The sequence below is a fragment of the Mobula birostris genome, chromosome 9 (assembly GCF_030028105.1).
Source record: "Mobula birostris isolate sMobBir1 chromosome 9, sMobBir1.hap1, whole genome shotgun sequence".
Lineage (NCBI taxonomy): Eukaryota > Metazoa > Chordata > Chondrichthyes > Myliobatiformes > Myliobatidae > Mobula > Mobula birostris.
This window is the reverse complement of record NC_092378.1, coordinates 105196365-105211494: the sequence shown is the minus strand read 5'-3', so window position 1 is coordinate 105211494 and position 15130 is coordinate 105196365. Positions and strand designations below refer to the sequence as shown.

Sequence of the window (15130 nt, the reverse complement as noted above, 5' to 3'; positions counted from 1 at the left end):
CCCAATTTTATCCACCTCCACCACCGTCACTAGCAGTGCATTCCACGCACCCACCGCTCTCTGTGTGAAAAACTTACCCCTGACATCCCCCTTGTACCTAATTCTAAGCACCTTAAAATTATGCCCCCTCGTGTTAGCCATTTCAGCCCTGGGAAAAAGCCTCTGACTATCCACACAATCAATGCCCCTCATCATCTTATACATTTCTATCAGATGAACTTCATCCTCTGTCACTCCAAGGAGAAAAGGCCAAGTTCGCTCAACCTATTCTCATAAGGCATGCTCCCCAATCCAGGCAATATCCTTGTAAATCTCCTCTTCACTCTCTCTATAGTATCCACATCCTTCCTGTAGTGAGGTGACCAGATATCTACATTAGCTAAACTCAAGCTAAGTCAACTCCATTTTCAAGTAAAGGATGTATTTTTTGATATATGTGACCAGCAGTTTGATCACGAAATTCTTACATTTTAGGCAACTGACCACACCTTCCTACAAAAATGTCACTATCACCATGACAACAATCCTCTGTACTCAAAGCCAAAGATGCCTCTGCCTGAATTCACCATTAAGCACTACGCTGGGAAAGTGACATACCAGGTAACTATCCTTCTTTATTTGTGCCACTTTATCATTAAGTCACACTGTCAATGGACGTAATGTGAGACCAGATTGCTGAATATAGAAGTTGAGATGTGAAGTGTTACATTTTGGTAGAAAGAACAAGGAAGAATGTATAAATCAAATGGTACAATCTTAAGCAGCTGAAGGAATGCTGCAGTTGGGGAGTATACGTACACAAAACTTTGAACAAGGAGAAAAACTTTTAAAAGGCACCTTGGCTTTATTAGCAGAGGCACACTTTACTAAAACAAAAGTTATGCTGACCTTTATGAAACACTTTTTTTAAGCATTTTTTTTTCAATTCTGGGCACTCTAGGAAAGATAATCAGAGAAGATTTGCTGGAATTGTTGCGAAATGGATGTCTTCAGTTACGTGGAAAGACTGGCAAGTCTGAGATGCTGCTCCTCAGACCAGTGAAGATTAAGAGATTTGATAGAAGGATTGAAGATCATGAATAGTTTTGAAGGCATAAATAAGGAGAAAATGTTTCCAGTGTCCAGGTGGTGGGGGGGAGGTGTAGTGGAGCGAGTGATGGTGGTCAGGAGCCAAAGACAAGGATTTAAGGTGACTGGCAAACGTGCAAGTGAGAACACAAAGAAATATCTTTAACACAGCACATGATAATGCAAATGCACTGCGTGCATGTGACAAAAGCAAATCCAACAGTTAACTTCAAAAGGGAATTGAAAGATTATTGGATGTGTGCCACTTTTGATACCTCTATCAAAGAGCTAGCATGGGGCATGATGGGCTGAATAGCCACCTTTGTTTATGCCATACCATTCTGAGGTATAATGTAATAGGCCTAGAATGGTGTAAACAGATCAGAAAAGAGTAGGAAAGGAGAGAATCTTTATGTTGAGAGATGAAATACCAATATAGGGACCACTTAGCATATACACTTCACTTTAAAAAGCTTCTGGATTAGCAATCCCTTACTTCATGATTCCTTATTTTGTAAGAGGTTTGAATAGGGCCCTATTTCATTCCTGTTCCTTTTTAACAGGTCCAGAAGTTTGTGGAGAAGAATCATGATCAGGTTCGACAGGATGTCATAGAATTGTTTGTGAACAGCAAAATAAAGGTGAGTTGGGAGATTTTCTTTATCTGATAATTTCAACTCAGTCCATTGGTTATGTTGGCCTTTAGCAGTTATTGCTGAAATTCATTGATCTTAATCATGGCAGAGATGTTTAATAGTTTGAGGTTTCCTGCATTAACTTTTAGGAGATGTTTCATGTAGTGACAAGCCTGGGTTCTCAAGTGAGTCCAGTTAATCCCTTTGTTCAAGAGCCTGATGGGTGAGGGGTAGTAACTGTTCTTGAACCTGGTGGTGCAAGTCTTGTACCTTCTAACTGATTGCAGCAGTGAGAAGAGAGCAAGACCTGGCTGGTGAGGATCTTTGATGATGGATGTTGCTTTTCTATGGCAATATTTCGTGTAGATGTGCTTAATGGTTGGAAGGCCTTTACCCGTGATTTACTACACCAAATCTACTACCTTTTATCGGTTTTTCCATTCAAACGCACTGGTGTTCCCATACCAGGCCATGATGCTGCTAGTCAATACATTCTCCATGCACCTGGGTTCACACTGAAGAGATAAACTGAGTACTGAATGGTCCCCTTCGCCGGAAATGACTGTGATATTCCATAACACTGATCAGCTGATATAATTCCTGGAGAGAATCTGCTCAACACGCTGCATCACTCCCTGACCTACATTAATCCTAATGTTATTCCTATACTGCTGAAGCACAACATAAGCGCGAGCTGCGCAAGTCCAGAGCCACCAGCGCAACAACTGCAGTGCCTACACATGTCTGCCCAACATGTGCCAGGACATTCTGTGCCCGAATTGGCCTGACCAGTCATCTTCGGACACACCGCACCCAGTCTCAAAGTGACTAATGGTGTCAAGGTCTTCATTGACGTCGATGGACGAACCACAATTCCTAAACCCAATACAATCCTGTCGTACTGCTCTATTTCTAACTCCAGCCTCAGCCTATCAAAGAACTAACCCTAACATTGTCATTATATCTAACTATTAGCCTCTAACCCCAAAATTTCACCCTTAAATACCTTTATCATCGTGCTTAAGTACCACTGTTCTTTCAAATACATATATATTCATATGAAAATCTGGTATGTGCCATAAACAACTCTAAAAAATCCTTAACTGAGATGGAAGATGGCAAGTGAAGGTAGACAAAGGGAAACATGAGCTAAGCAGTTAGTAGTGAAATAAAAATGACAATACCATCAAAAGAAGAGCAATTTCCCTCGTGCTTTCAGACCAAACACTAAGCATAAATGTTATCTTATCTCAAACCAAATCCTAGTCTTCCCCCACACCACAAACCATTCCCCCCTCCTAATCCTAGTCCACCACAGAAACTTTATGGACTGTCAATTTTAACGACAGTAATAATTTAGATGGATAGATAGACATACTTTATTGATCCCGAGGGAAACTGGGTTTCGTTACAGTTGCACCAACCAAGAATAGAGTATAAATATAGCAATAAAAAACCATAAATAATTAAATAATAATATGTAAATTATGCCAGATGGAAATAAGTCCAGGACCAGCCTATTGGCTCAGGGTGTCTGACCCCTCCAAGCGAGAAGTTGTAAAGTTTGATGGCCACAAGCAGGAATGACTTCCTATGACGCTCAGTGTTGCATCTTGGTGGAATGAGTCTCTGGCTGAATGTACTCCTGTGCCCACCCAGTACATTATGTAATGACGGAATGCATTTCCTTTGCTTGTTAGATTCTGACCAGCCTTTTGATGGGGCAAGCCATGAAGATGATATCACCTAAGAACAGTACCATCAGCCGAAGGTATGCTCCCACCGTGGCAGCCAAATTCCAGCAGTCTCTGATGGAACTAGTGGAGAAGATGGAAAGGTCAGTTTGGGATATTAAAATTGTACTTCCCTTCCCCATTCTAGAAACAGCCCTCAGTATCTAATCTGAACCCAGCCATAGACCCTAACCTAACATTTATTGGCTTTTCTGTGGCTCTGGTGAACAGTAAGTATCCCCTGGTGTGTTTGAAGAAACCCAAAAAAAATCCTGAGTCCTGATCAAAGGTAAACCAAGAGTTTTCAACCTTTTTCTGCCGTGGACCAATACCAATAACCAAGAGGTCCCTAGACCCCAGGTTGGGATCAGGAGATTTAAAGCAAAGATCAAAACAGATGAACATACTGGTTCCCCCCCCCCCACCCCCCAACACCACAGACATTACCCCTGTGTGTTCAAGGGGTTGATACATTTACATCAATCATTTGGTAAATGTTCTAAACTATTTTTGAGATCAGCTAAGCTACATTACAAATGTGAAACCTTTAATATTTTTGCAGGGTGCATCACTGATTTGATAAACTGATAATAACTAATATAACGCTTCCAATTTTTCAGTTGCAATCCTTTGTTTGTCCGTTGCATCAAGCCAAATAACAAAAAGGTAAGTTGAACACAGGAGCTGGGGTGTTGGCCTTTGTGTCTGGAGTGCATTAATATAGAGATAATGACCTTTGAACTATTTGGGAGCAGGTGAAATGGCACTGTGCCTTAAGGCTGTATTAATTGAACTAATAAAAGTAATGAATTAAAAATAAAGCAACACATTCAAAATGCTGGAGGAACTCAGCAGGCCAGGCAGCATCTATGGAAAAGAGTACAGTCGACGTTTCGGGCCAAAACCCTTCATCAAGACCGATGAGTCTAGGGTTGCCAACTGTCCCGTATTAGCCGGGACATCCCGTATATTGGGCTAAATTGGTTTGTCTTATATGGGACCGCCCTTGTCCCATATTTTCCCATATGAAACCGTTCGTAAGCCGAAATGGCGTAAAGCGAAGAAACAATTACCATTAATTTATATGGGAAAAATTTTTGAGCATTCCCAGACCCAAAAAATAACCTACCAAATCATACCAAATAACACATAAAACCTAAAATAGCACTAACATATAGTACAAGCAGAATCGGGAAGATTAAGGCAAAACTGATTTGTAGAAAAAAATCGGCACGTACACGCATGCGCATACAGGTGCCTGCACAAGGCTTCATGGTCATGGTAGTCTTTCTCGGGGTAAACACAACTGTCCCATATTTGACTGCTACTTTTGTCCCTTATTTGGGAGTGAGAAAGTTGGCAACCCTAGATGAGTCTCAGCCTGAAACGTTGACTGGGGCTTGGATTTCCAGCATCTGCAGGTTCTCTCTTGTTTGGAATTAAAAATAAACGAGGCTGGAGTTACTTAGCAGATCAGACAGCAAGAGTCGAAAGGAAAACTGGGAAATTATATCAGGCAAATTACTTTCTGTAAGCTCACCAGAAATGCTGCCTGACTTTCTGAGTGCTTTCAGCATCCCTCTGTATTTCAGTTTTACAGTAGAGTTCTTGGGTCTGAGGCATTTTAATTCACTGTGAGTTTTTCTTTGGTCAACTTCTGCCAATGTCATTTAGGAGAATGCTAAACCAAGAGATCAAATCTTACACTGTGCCACACCAGTATGAATGAAAAGAATAAAAGTGCTAATTTTATGAGATTAGTGAATTAGACAGTATGTTGGAAATTGGCAGAAGATTGGAAAGGCAGGCATTGAGATAAGGTAGCCAGCACAGTGTTGTAAAAAGTAAATCACATCTGATTAAAAATTTTAAGGAGGTAACTAAATGTATTGATGATAACACTGGAGGACGGAGATTTAAGTGAACGGAGTCAGAGACTTAGAGGGGATCTGAAGAGAACCTTTCTCACTCAGAGTGTGGTGAGTACCTGGAACACACCAAGGAGAAAGTGATGGAAGCAAAGTCACTGACAGCATTCAAGAAGTGTTAAGCCAAGTACTTACAGTAGATCATCTGTGCATAGAGGCTAAAGACTAAATGCTGAAAGATGGAACTAGTATGGACAGATGTCCACGAGTCAGCCTGGACAGGGTGGACCAGATCGCCTGCTTCCACCTTGTGTGACTGTAAACTCCTAGATAAAAAGACATGGGTTCAAGTAAATATGTACAGGCAGTAAATGTCTGGTTAAAGTCAAGGTTGAGTTAATTGTCATCTGCACAAGTACAACATTTGTACATGAGTGCACAGGTCCGATGAGAAACTTACTTGCAACAGCATCACAGGCACATAGCATCAAAAGCACAACACTCATGAGAAAAACAGCAATTAAGCATAAATAATACGAATATTATGCAAGATAGGACATAAATAAGAAAAAAATGCAAAGTCTACCATATAGTACAAAGTGGTCATAGGGTTGCTGCACTGAGTTCGTAATTAGGGTTGTGCAAGTCTGTTTATGGTTGAAAGGAAGCAGCTGGTTTTGATCTTAATAGGGTGGGACTTTAGACTTCTGTTCCTCTTGTCTGATGGTAGCCACGAGAAGATGGGATGGCCCAGGTGGTGGGGGTCTCTGATGTTAGATGTTATCTTCTTGAGGAAGTGCCTCATGTAGACACACTTTTGATGGGTAGTGATGTGCCGTTGATATATTGCTCTGGGTTCTCTACTTTCGCAATCATTTCTGCTCTATATTTTTCGATACAACTTTGGGCATCTTAAAAATCTGCAATGCGAAGGGAGAAAGAATGCAGAAGCCACTGCAAGTTTGAGATTCTGTGACACATGATGTTAGCATTGAGACAGGTCACTCAAGATTCAGCACAATGAAGATATTGCTAATAGCAGAAAAAGCTTGTTAAAATGAATGACCAGCTGGTAAAGATGCTAGGAATCTTGTGGAATATTCCATTTTTGTTCAATATCCATGTTTGCCTCAGTAGATGGTGCCAGTGAGCAACTCGACCAAGGGCAACATCCTTCAGCTGGTTCACAAAACTACTTCTTTCACTTTGTTTACTCCATCTTTTTCTTTCAAATGTGGTTCTACTAGTGTTGGAGCCTGTGAACTACACTTTGGCGGTGTGTTTTCTGACGGATTGGGCGATCTGACACTTTGCTGTCTCTGATGGAGTTTGGCGAGGTTTTGAGCAAAGCGTGCAGCCTGGAGGCCAGAAGTCTGAAGTTCCACGGTGTTCTTTGTTTCGTGGCTGTCTGTGGGAAGACAAAGCTCAGGGTTGTATACTGCATACATGCTTTGATAATACATGTACTTTGAATCTTCGAGTATTAGAAGGTTTCATAGATGGGAAGATCCTCACTGAAAGTTAACTGTGTGTGGAAGGTGCTGAGGAAAGTTTCTCCTGTGGCACTTACACATGTAAGAGCAATACTTGGGCAACAGGCTGAAGACCACCACAAGGTCTCATCCCAGTCAGGAGCCAATTTTTTAAGACTGGATGTGTACGAGAGATGAGTGAGAAAGTGATGTGGAAAACTTCCTTTCTTCCCACAGGAGCCGGAACTCTTTGAGGTTGATGTTGTAAGCATACAGTTGCGATATTCTGGGATTCTGGAGACCATCCGGATCCGTAAGGAGGGCTATCCTGTGAGGATTACCTTTGATAACTTCATCAAGAGGTTTGTATAGGGCCCATCTGCACTTAGAGATTCTGTATCTAAATTGTGTCCATTTTTATGTTTCTATTTGACTTCCATAATATGAAGGCCAGTGCCAGTAAAACAGTTAGCACTTGGGAGGCCTCAGAGATCAGCTGATTTCTCCTCTTGGTGTTGTGAATATGAATTCACATAAATGGGATTTAATATGTTTTCTTGATAATTAAACAAAGTGAGTGTACGGTGTTTTTAGTGCCATGTAAATTTTAATGATATACCCGATTAAAAATCTCCGTCCAAAGTGCACGCGGGAGAATGTGAGGTCAATCACTGGTTAGATTGCATGCTTGGATTACAATACATGTTAAAGATGGAGGGGTAGATTGATAATGATCTTCCTTCCTTAATTTCCTTGTAAAGATAATGTAAAGCTACCCTCTCGATCTGCTCCAATCCATCTGGTGAAGATATTCTCACAATGCTAGGGGATAGGATGATCCAAGATTTAGATCCAGCAAAAATGAAGGAACTGCAATATAAACAAGAGAAAATCTGCAGACGCTGGCGGTCCAAGCAACACACAGGAAGTGCTGGGGGAACTCAGCAGGCCAGGCAGCATCTACGGAAAAGGGTACAGTCGACGTTTCGGGCCGAGACCCTTCAGCAGGACTCCTGATGAAGGGTCTCAGCCTGAAACATCGACTGTATCCTTTTCCACAGAAGCTGCTTGGCCTGCTGAGTTCCTCCAGCATTTTGAGTGAACTGCAATATAGTTGTGAGTCAGGGTAGCATACGACTAGAAGGAAACTTGCATTTGGCATTACCATGCAACCACTGCTCTTGTGCTTCTAGTAGTTAGAAATCAGTTTGGAAGGTGCTGCTTATCAACTTGGTGAGTTTCTACGGTATGTTTTGGAGATGGTGGATGATATCTCCCTATAATAATACTTCAGGACAACCAGTAAGTTGCATTAATATAAATAAAAACAAGAAATATTGGAAATACTCAGCACCTTGTGGAAAGAGTTGATGTTTCAGGTAGGAGACCATTTGTTAGAACTCATGACTTGTGTTCAAACGCAGAATAGAAGGGAAAGGATTGGAAGAGAAAGAGAAGTTCGGGACAAACAAGCCAGAAGAAGTAGATAGAAATTGTAGTGGAGAGCTGAGAGCTTCTTCAGAGTTGTTTTCCTGGAAGAGGAAGATCTCTGATATGAAAAATTAACTTTTCTCTTTTTGACAGATGCTGCCCAGTCTATGTATTTCCAGCATTTTCTGTTTTTGTCTCAGATTTTTCAGTATCTGCTTTCATTTGCAAGTTAAATTCATAAATTGATTTCTCAAACAAAATAATGTACAAGATAGCACAGAGCATTTCTTACCTGTGTCACTCCTCGCAGGCGGACAAATCAGTTCTAGTCCATTCAATAATAACAATGCAACATATACACAGTCAGTAGTTAATTATGTGCTACAAATACAAACTTTACATATATTAATAAACTATATATTTTATAATGCTGGCGAATTTTGGTGGTTGGGTTCTATTTCACTGGGCACTGCTTGGCACAAATATTATACAAACACCTGTCTGAGTGATGTTTTCCTTTTGCTATGTGGCAATATGAGTTCACTTCATTATTTGAGAGGTTGTGAATAGAATTGAATGTTGCCCAATCATTAAACATCCTCAGTTCTGATCTTAATATGGAAGAGAGGTCATCCCTGAAGCAGCTCAAGGTTGTTATTTAAATCCAAGTCTTTCATTCTAAATAAGAATTGGGGATAAAAGAATTGAGAAATCTATAATGATAGAGAAGAAATGTAAATGGATGCCAAACCAATCAAAGACCAAATGGCCTGCATTTTAAAGCATCCTCTGTTGACAGAATTTTAATTTGGCACATAGCCTTTATGAAAAATGAGTATTGTTAATATTACAATTTTGTTCTTGCAGGTACAAAATCTTATTGGGACTAACAAATCAAATAAAGGCAGACGGTGAAAACTGTGTTGCCGTTTTGAAACAAATTGTTCCAGTCAGCAAGGGAATGTACAGTCTCGGACTTACCAAGGTTGGGTCACAAATTCACTACTGAGCAAACTTAAGTGCTCTGACATATTATTTTACATTGCCTTTCCTGCAGAAAGTCTGTCATTTCATTTTATTTTTCTTAAAATATTGATTGCTTAGGGATTTTTCCCCATAGACCCAAACCAGTTGAAGACGGTTATCCCTCCTCATGAAGCCACTGATTTTCACAGCAGTGTCTCTACAGAATGACATTGGAGTATAGCATTAATGAATTATTACAGTACAGGGGGAAGCTATTGGCCCATCAAGACTGTGCTGGATCCTGGTAAAACAAAGTGTTTCCTTCTCTGGACAACAAATTACTTCCCCCTGTGCCTCGCAAGAGATTCTGCAGGTGCTGGAATTCTTGAGCAACACACACACACACACACACACACACACACACACACACAAAATGCTGGAGGAACTCTGCAGGTCAGGTAGCGTCTATATACTATTGATCTCCTTTCATAGATGCTGCCTGATCTGTTGAGTTCTTCCAGCATTTAGTGCATGTTTTCCATGTGTCTCTCCACTCTGCTTCTGAAATCCCAGACCTCTGACTCAGTTTCGTCCACACATAACGTATTGACCTTCAAAACATAACCTGCCCTTGATGTAAATAAAATCCTAGAACTCCTTCTGTCCTTTGTCCAAAAAATATACAAGGAAGTATGATATAAAAGTATAATTCCCAAAAATTAATATTTCTTACTTGGGATACAGTTCCACAGAGAGATTGTCACTGGAATTTAGTTCATGGATACAGATGTATAAAAATCCTAAGACAATAGAAAAGATTATGGTAGTATGTACTTTTTTATATTATGCAACTTCTTCCATTCTAATAGGGTTAGGCACTGGCTGCCTTACAGAATGCTAGAAACCTACCACTGCTCCCTGTGTCTCCAAACCCATGCCACTATTTGATTACAAACATTTGGTAGTAGCTGTCTGTAGCTGACTAGCACCAAGTACTTAGCTTTCATTGAGACATATATAGATTTTGGATAGGCTTTATTTGTGCTTCCATGGAGGTTAAATCTACTACATCGGAGAAATTCACCCCCCCCCCCCCACCCCGTGCCAAAGGTGGGCTCTTGGCTCCATTAATGGTTTTGCGAAAGGTTGGAGAAGTACAAAGGTAGTGTGTTCCCTACCATTTCCAAGTCTTTCCGGCCTTCCAGACATGATAAATGTGTCAACGTGTACCCAGAACGTCAACTGGTTACTCTTTTCCATCGATGCAGCCTGGCCTGCTGAGTTCCTCCAGCATTTTGTGTGTGTGTGTGTGTGTGTGTGTGTGTGTGTGTGGTTTTGCACCTCCAGCATCTGCAGACTTCCTTGTGTTTGTAACACGTACCTATGTTGTCCTTTCCTATGGAGGCTGACTTTTGTGTTTCTCATCCAAATAACTGTCAGCAAAACCAACGGATGATCCGTGCTGGGAGTATCCATCTAATTGGAGACTCACTCAGCACGGTGGACCGGAACATTCCATAACACCCGGCACCTTACTGATCAGTCGCCGGAGATAGAGTCTTCCCATCAATGAGCCTGCGATCATTCCACAGGCCCATGGTGCTGTTCTACTAACAATTGTTTGTCCTGCAGCCAAAGGGGAGACGAACGTGCACTTCTCGATCATGATTGTGAACTGGGCTGTACTGGTGGATACCAATACCACACCAATGTAGTGCATTTATTTAAATAAACTGCATAGGTATTCGAAATACACATTTCTCAGTGGAGTTTCATTCCACATATAGAGTCTTGCTCACATGTAGTTTCAGAGGCACTGACTATTGCTGGGTACAAATTCAAAAAACATTTTGATGCTGTTGAGATGACATCATTGGGAATGATAAATAATTTTCACCTAACCTAGTGACCGTTCTTCTTTTGTGATCCTGAAGATCAAGGAAATAATAATTTTGACCTAATCCAAAAGTTGGTAAACATTTAGGTGTTTGTAAATACTACCATATAAAACTTATGTTAACATTTAAAGAGGAAAGGGTGGTGAAGTAAAATAAAATGTAATAAAACCGTACATTTATCAATACAAGAGTGACAAATTGCCATCTGGATTTGTTTCAGATTTTTATGAAGGAGAACTTGTACCAAACTCTAGACAGTAAACGGGACGGCCTCATGCTTATTGCCTCTCTAACTCTGCAACGCTATGCCCGCGGTTTCTTTGCCAGGAAACGTTATACAGAACTCCGGAGAACAATCATACTGCTGCAGGCTTCAGCCAGAGGTTACATTACCAGGTAAGAGAGAAATCCTGTATCCAAGATGGAGAGATTAATCTGTGTTAGAACAGAGAATCATAAAGAATTTGAAAGAAAAAGCATGAGTGGAGTGTTTTGTAATTCCAAAACTAATTGAAAGAACAACACGGGAGCCAGGAAATGTGTGTGTACTTATGAGCGCATACATATGACATAGAGACATAATGACGTATGCCATTCACATAGTTTTACATATAACCCATAATGAATTATGTAAATACATTAAGAACGATTAATCAAACACCATATTTCCAATATTACTCAACTATTAAATACACAACACTTCTCCCTGCTTACCTATAAACTCCAGCTCAATATAGAACACATCTCAGCTCAAATATTGCTCTCTAGTCAGCTTAATGTATACTATTGTATACTTCTCAACTGATTGACATGTCGTCACCAGGTGACATCAGATGCAATCTCCATGGTGTAAGAGAGTGGTCCAGTTCTGTCCCTAATCTTCCCAAGTGCCCACTTTTGATCACCTCTGTAGAGAAATGTTGAACCTCTTTGTTTGAGGAGCCCTTAATTTGTCTCAGCTGGGTTTGAGGAGATCCAAGTGTGAATGCAACGGACGACTCAGGAACAGCATGGCTGGTGAGTTGTTGGTTGTGGAGTGTGCTGCATTGCGATATGCAAGGAGGAAATTGGTGAGCTTCTGATTCAGAGTCAGTGTAGTGTGTTCTGCTGACATTGTTCACAGTGTGTTCTTTGGACTCTGCACAAACCATTCCACCAAGGCATGTGTGGGTGATATGGTGCAGATGTAATGTGTCTTATTCCATTAATGTTCAGGAATGACAGAAACTGCTCTGCCACAAACTGTGGTCCATTGTGTTCTGGAGCACCAGTCCTTGCGAAAAGGCATCTCAACACATCAACAGTGTGCGAGGCTGTAGTGGAGGCTATTGGGAACACCTCTGGCCACTTTGTAGCTGCATCCACTACTACCAAGAAATTTTGTGCCATTGAATGATCTGGCAAACTCTACGTGAATTCTCTACCAGGGCAATGCAAGGCATTCTCAGGGATGGAGAAGTGCTGCTCTTGGCATCTTCTGGATGTGTTGGCAGCCCGAACAGTGCATGGCAAGCTGGTAAAAATGAGGGAACTGATATTTCTGCTGCATATTCCAGCCATTTTGGGTTACCATGTAGACCTGAGACAGTAGGAGTCTTTTCTGGTTTCTCTTTGGATCACCCCTGCCATAATGGGGCTTCCAATTTGCATTAAGGAGAATACGTCAAGAGGAAAGTCCCCTTTTGTCAACTTTTCAGGTATTTTCTTTTCCAAGGATAAATGGGACAATCCATCAGCATTTCCATGATGAGCTGTCCTCTTGAATTTGATACTTTAGCTGTGTTCTCCAAGAAGCAGAGCCCATGGAACACTGATGGAACACTACTCTGTGGATTGAAGAAGAACTCCAGTGGCTGACAGTCAGTAATGAGAGTAAAATCTCTCCCATACAAATACCGGTTGAAATGTTTTACACCCCAAACCAGACTCAATGCCTCTTTGTCAATCTGTGCATAATTTTTCTCTGAAGCAGTAAGGGAACATGATGTATAGGATATCAGACGTTCATTTCCATCACTCAAGCCATGTAACATGACTGCCCCTATACCATAAGGTGAGGCATCACAGGCGAGCTCACGGGATATTGTGGATCATAATGTGTGAGTACAGAGTCTGACGTCACCGTTTCCTTCATCTTTTGGAAAGCCACCTCACACTGCTTTGTCCATTGCCATTTCTTTCTGCTCTATAGTAATACATTCAGGGGGTGGAGCACAGTGGCCAGGATTAGCAGGAACCTGTTATAGTAATTGACAAAATCTAAAAAGGACCACAACTGTGACATGTCCTTTGGCCTTGGGGCATCTACCGCTGCTTGAATTTTCTCAGCACACTTGCATAATCCTTATGTATCAATAGTGTGACCATAGTAAGTGATGCTTGGTTTAAAGAATTCACACTTGCCAAATTGTGTTCTGAGCCCATAATCTTCAAACGTTTTTAACACTGTCTTGATAATTTGGAGACGTTCCTTGTCATCATCACTGGTAACAATGATATCATCCAGGTAACACTGAGTGCCTGGGCAGTGTTGCAGTACCCGGTCCATAGCTTTCTGCCAGAGTGTAGGAGCGGATGCTACTCCGAAAGTAATTCTATTATGGCAATAAAGCCCTTCAAGAGTGTTTATTATAAGAAACACTTTGGACTCTTTTTCCATCTCCATCTACAGATAGGCCTCAGTTAAATCCATTTTGCTGAAGTTTTTCCCTCCAGAAAGGTTTGCAAAGTTATCCTTTATTCTTTGCAGAGGGTATTGATCTACTTTCAGTGCTGGGTAGATGGTGACCTTAAAATTCCCACAGATCCTTACAGACCCATCCTTCTTGGCTACTAGGACCACTGATGTTGCAAATGGGCTCCATTCTACCTTGGAAAGAATTCTTTCAAACTCCATGTGATCTAGCTCACTGGCCATGTTATCGCAGGTCGTATATGGAACAGGATGGATTTTGTAAAACTTGGGTGTGGCATTTTCATTTAACACTATTCTATCCTTGATATGTTTTGAGTTTTCCAATGCCATCCTTGAACGCTGCTGTGGCGTCATCTATACCTTTCTTAATTCACTTTCACCTAACTCTGTTGCAGGGGATGTGGCATGAAAATGGTGGAATGGATCTCCAGTCAAGTTGTAGTTGTCTCAGCCAATCACAGCCCCACAATGATAGCCTCCTGTTTTTACCACATACAAACTCAATGTAGCTTGTTGGTTGTGGTATTTCACTATTAAGAATGTCATTCGCACATGAGTTACCTTTTCTCCAGTGGATATCTTAGTTGGATATCTGCAGGCTTCATTTCAGTATCTTTGAAATGCCGTTCAAACTCATTTCATGGAATGACTGAAACAGCTGAGCCAGTGTCCAATTCCTTTTTAATTAATTTGCCGTTCACTTCTGGTGTAAGCCATATTGCTTGTCTCTTGTTAGTTTTCATATTGTAAATCTCAAGGCTACACAGTCCTACGTGACTCTATCATTATCAGATTTTTCATCAACAATATGCAGCTTAGTGCTCCTTTTGAAACCGCAGTGACTGTTTTTTATCTTTTTCTCTTCCCTGTGCAGTCTATTTATTTTTGTCTGCCCGGTATGCTCTTTTTATGTGTCCTACTTTGTTGCATTTTCTGCAAGTTTTGCCTTTAAATCTGCATTGGTCTGGTGTATGTGAGCCCCTGCCACAACAACAACACAAATTGTCTGGCCAGGCAGGTTTCTGTTTAGATGTTGCAAATCTGTTCACACTCACTTTCATTCCTGGCTGCAACTCAATTGTGTCTTGGGCTGCTGTTTCCATTAATATAGTGACTTCAACTGCTCTTTGCAATGTGAGCTGTGCTTCAGTTAAGAGCCATTTTGAATGCTTTCTTTTTGCAAGTCTCAGTGCATCTTTAAGCCCATCACTGAACTGACAATGCTCAGACAATTTCTTCAATTCAGCCACGCAAACTGAACTGGACTCCCCTTTCTTTTGATTCCATTTATGAAACCTAAAGCATTCTGCAATCAATAAGGGTTTCAGTACTAAATGCTCCTGTGTTACATTCATGATATCAGC

The 15130-nt window shown here is 41.0% G+C and overlaps 1 protein-coding gene across 1 annotated transcript in view; it reads left to right on the top strand.

The window, feature by feature from the left end:
• myo15aa (myosin XVAa) overlaps positions 1 to 15130 on the top strand; it is a 183966-nt gene that overhangs the window by 33300 nt on the left and 135536 nt on the right. Inside the window, exons 15-21 of the mRNA XM_072267294.1 lie at positions 475 to 600; positions 1632 to 1709; positions 3404 to 3540; positions 4057 to 4102; positions 7014 to 7138; positions 9075 to 9192; positions 11292 to 11467. Coding sequence (XP_072123395.1) covers positions 475 to 600; positions 1632 to 1709; positions 3404 to 3540; positions 4057 to 4102; positions 7014 to 7138; positions 9075 to 9192; positions 11292 to 11467 — 806 coding nt within the window. The remainder of the gene's footprint in view (positions 1 to 474; positions 601 to 1631; positions 1710 to 3403; positions 3541 to 4056; positions 4103 to 7013; positions 7139 to 9074; positions 9193 to 11291; positions 11468 to 15130) is intronic.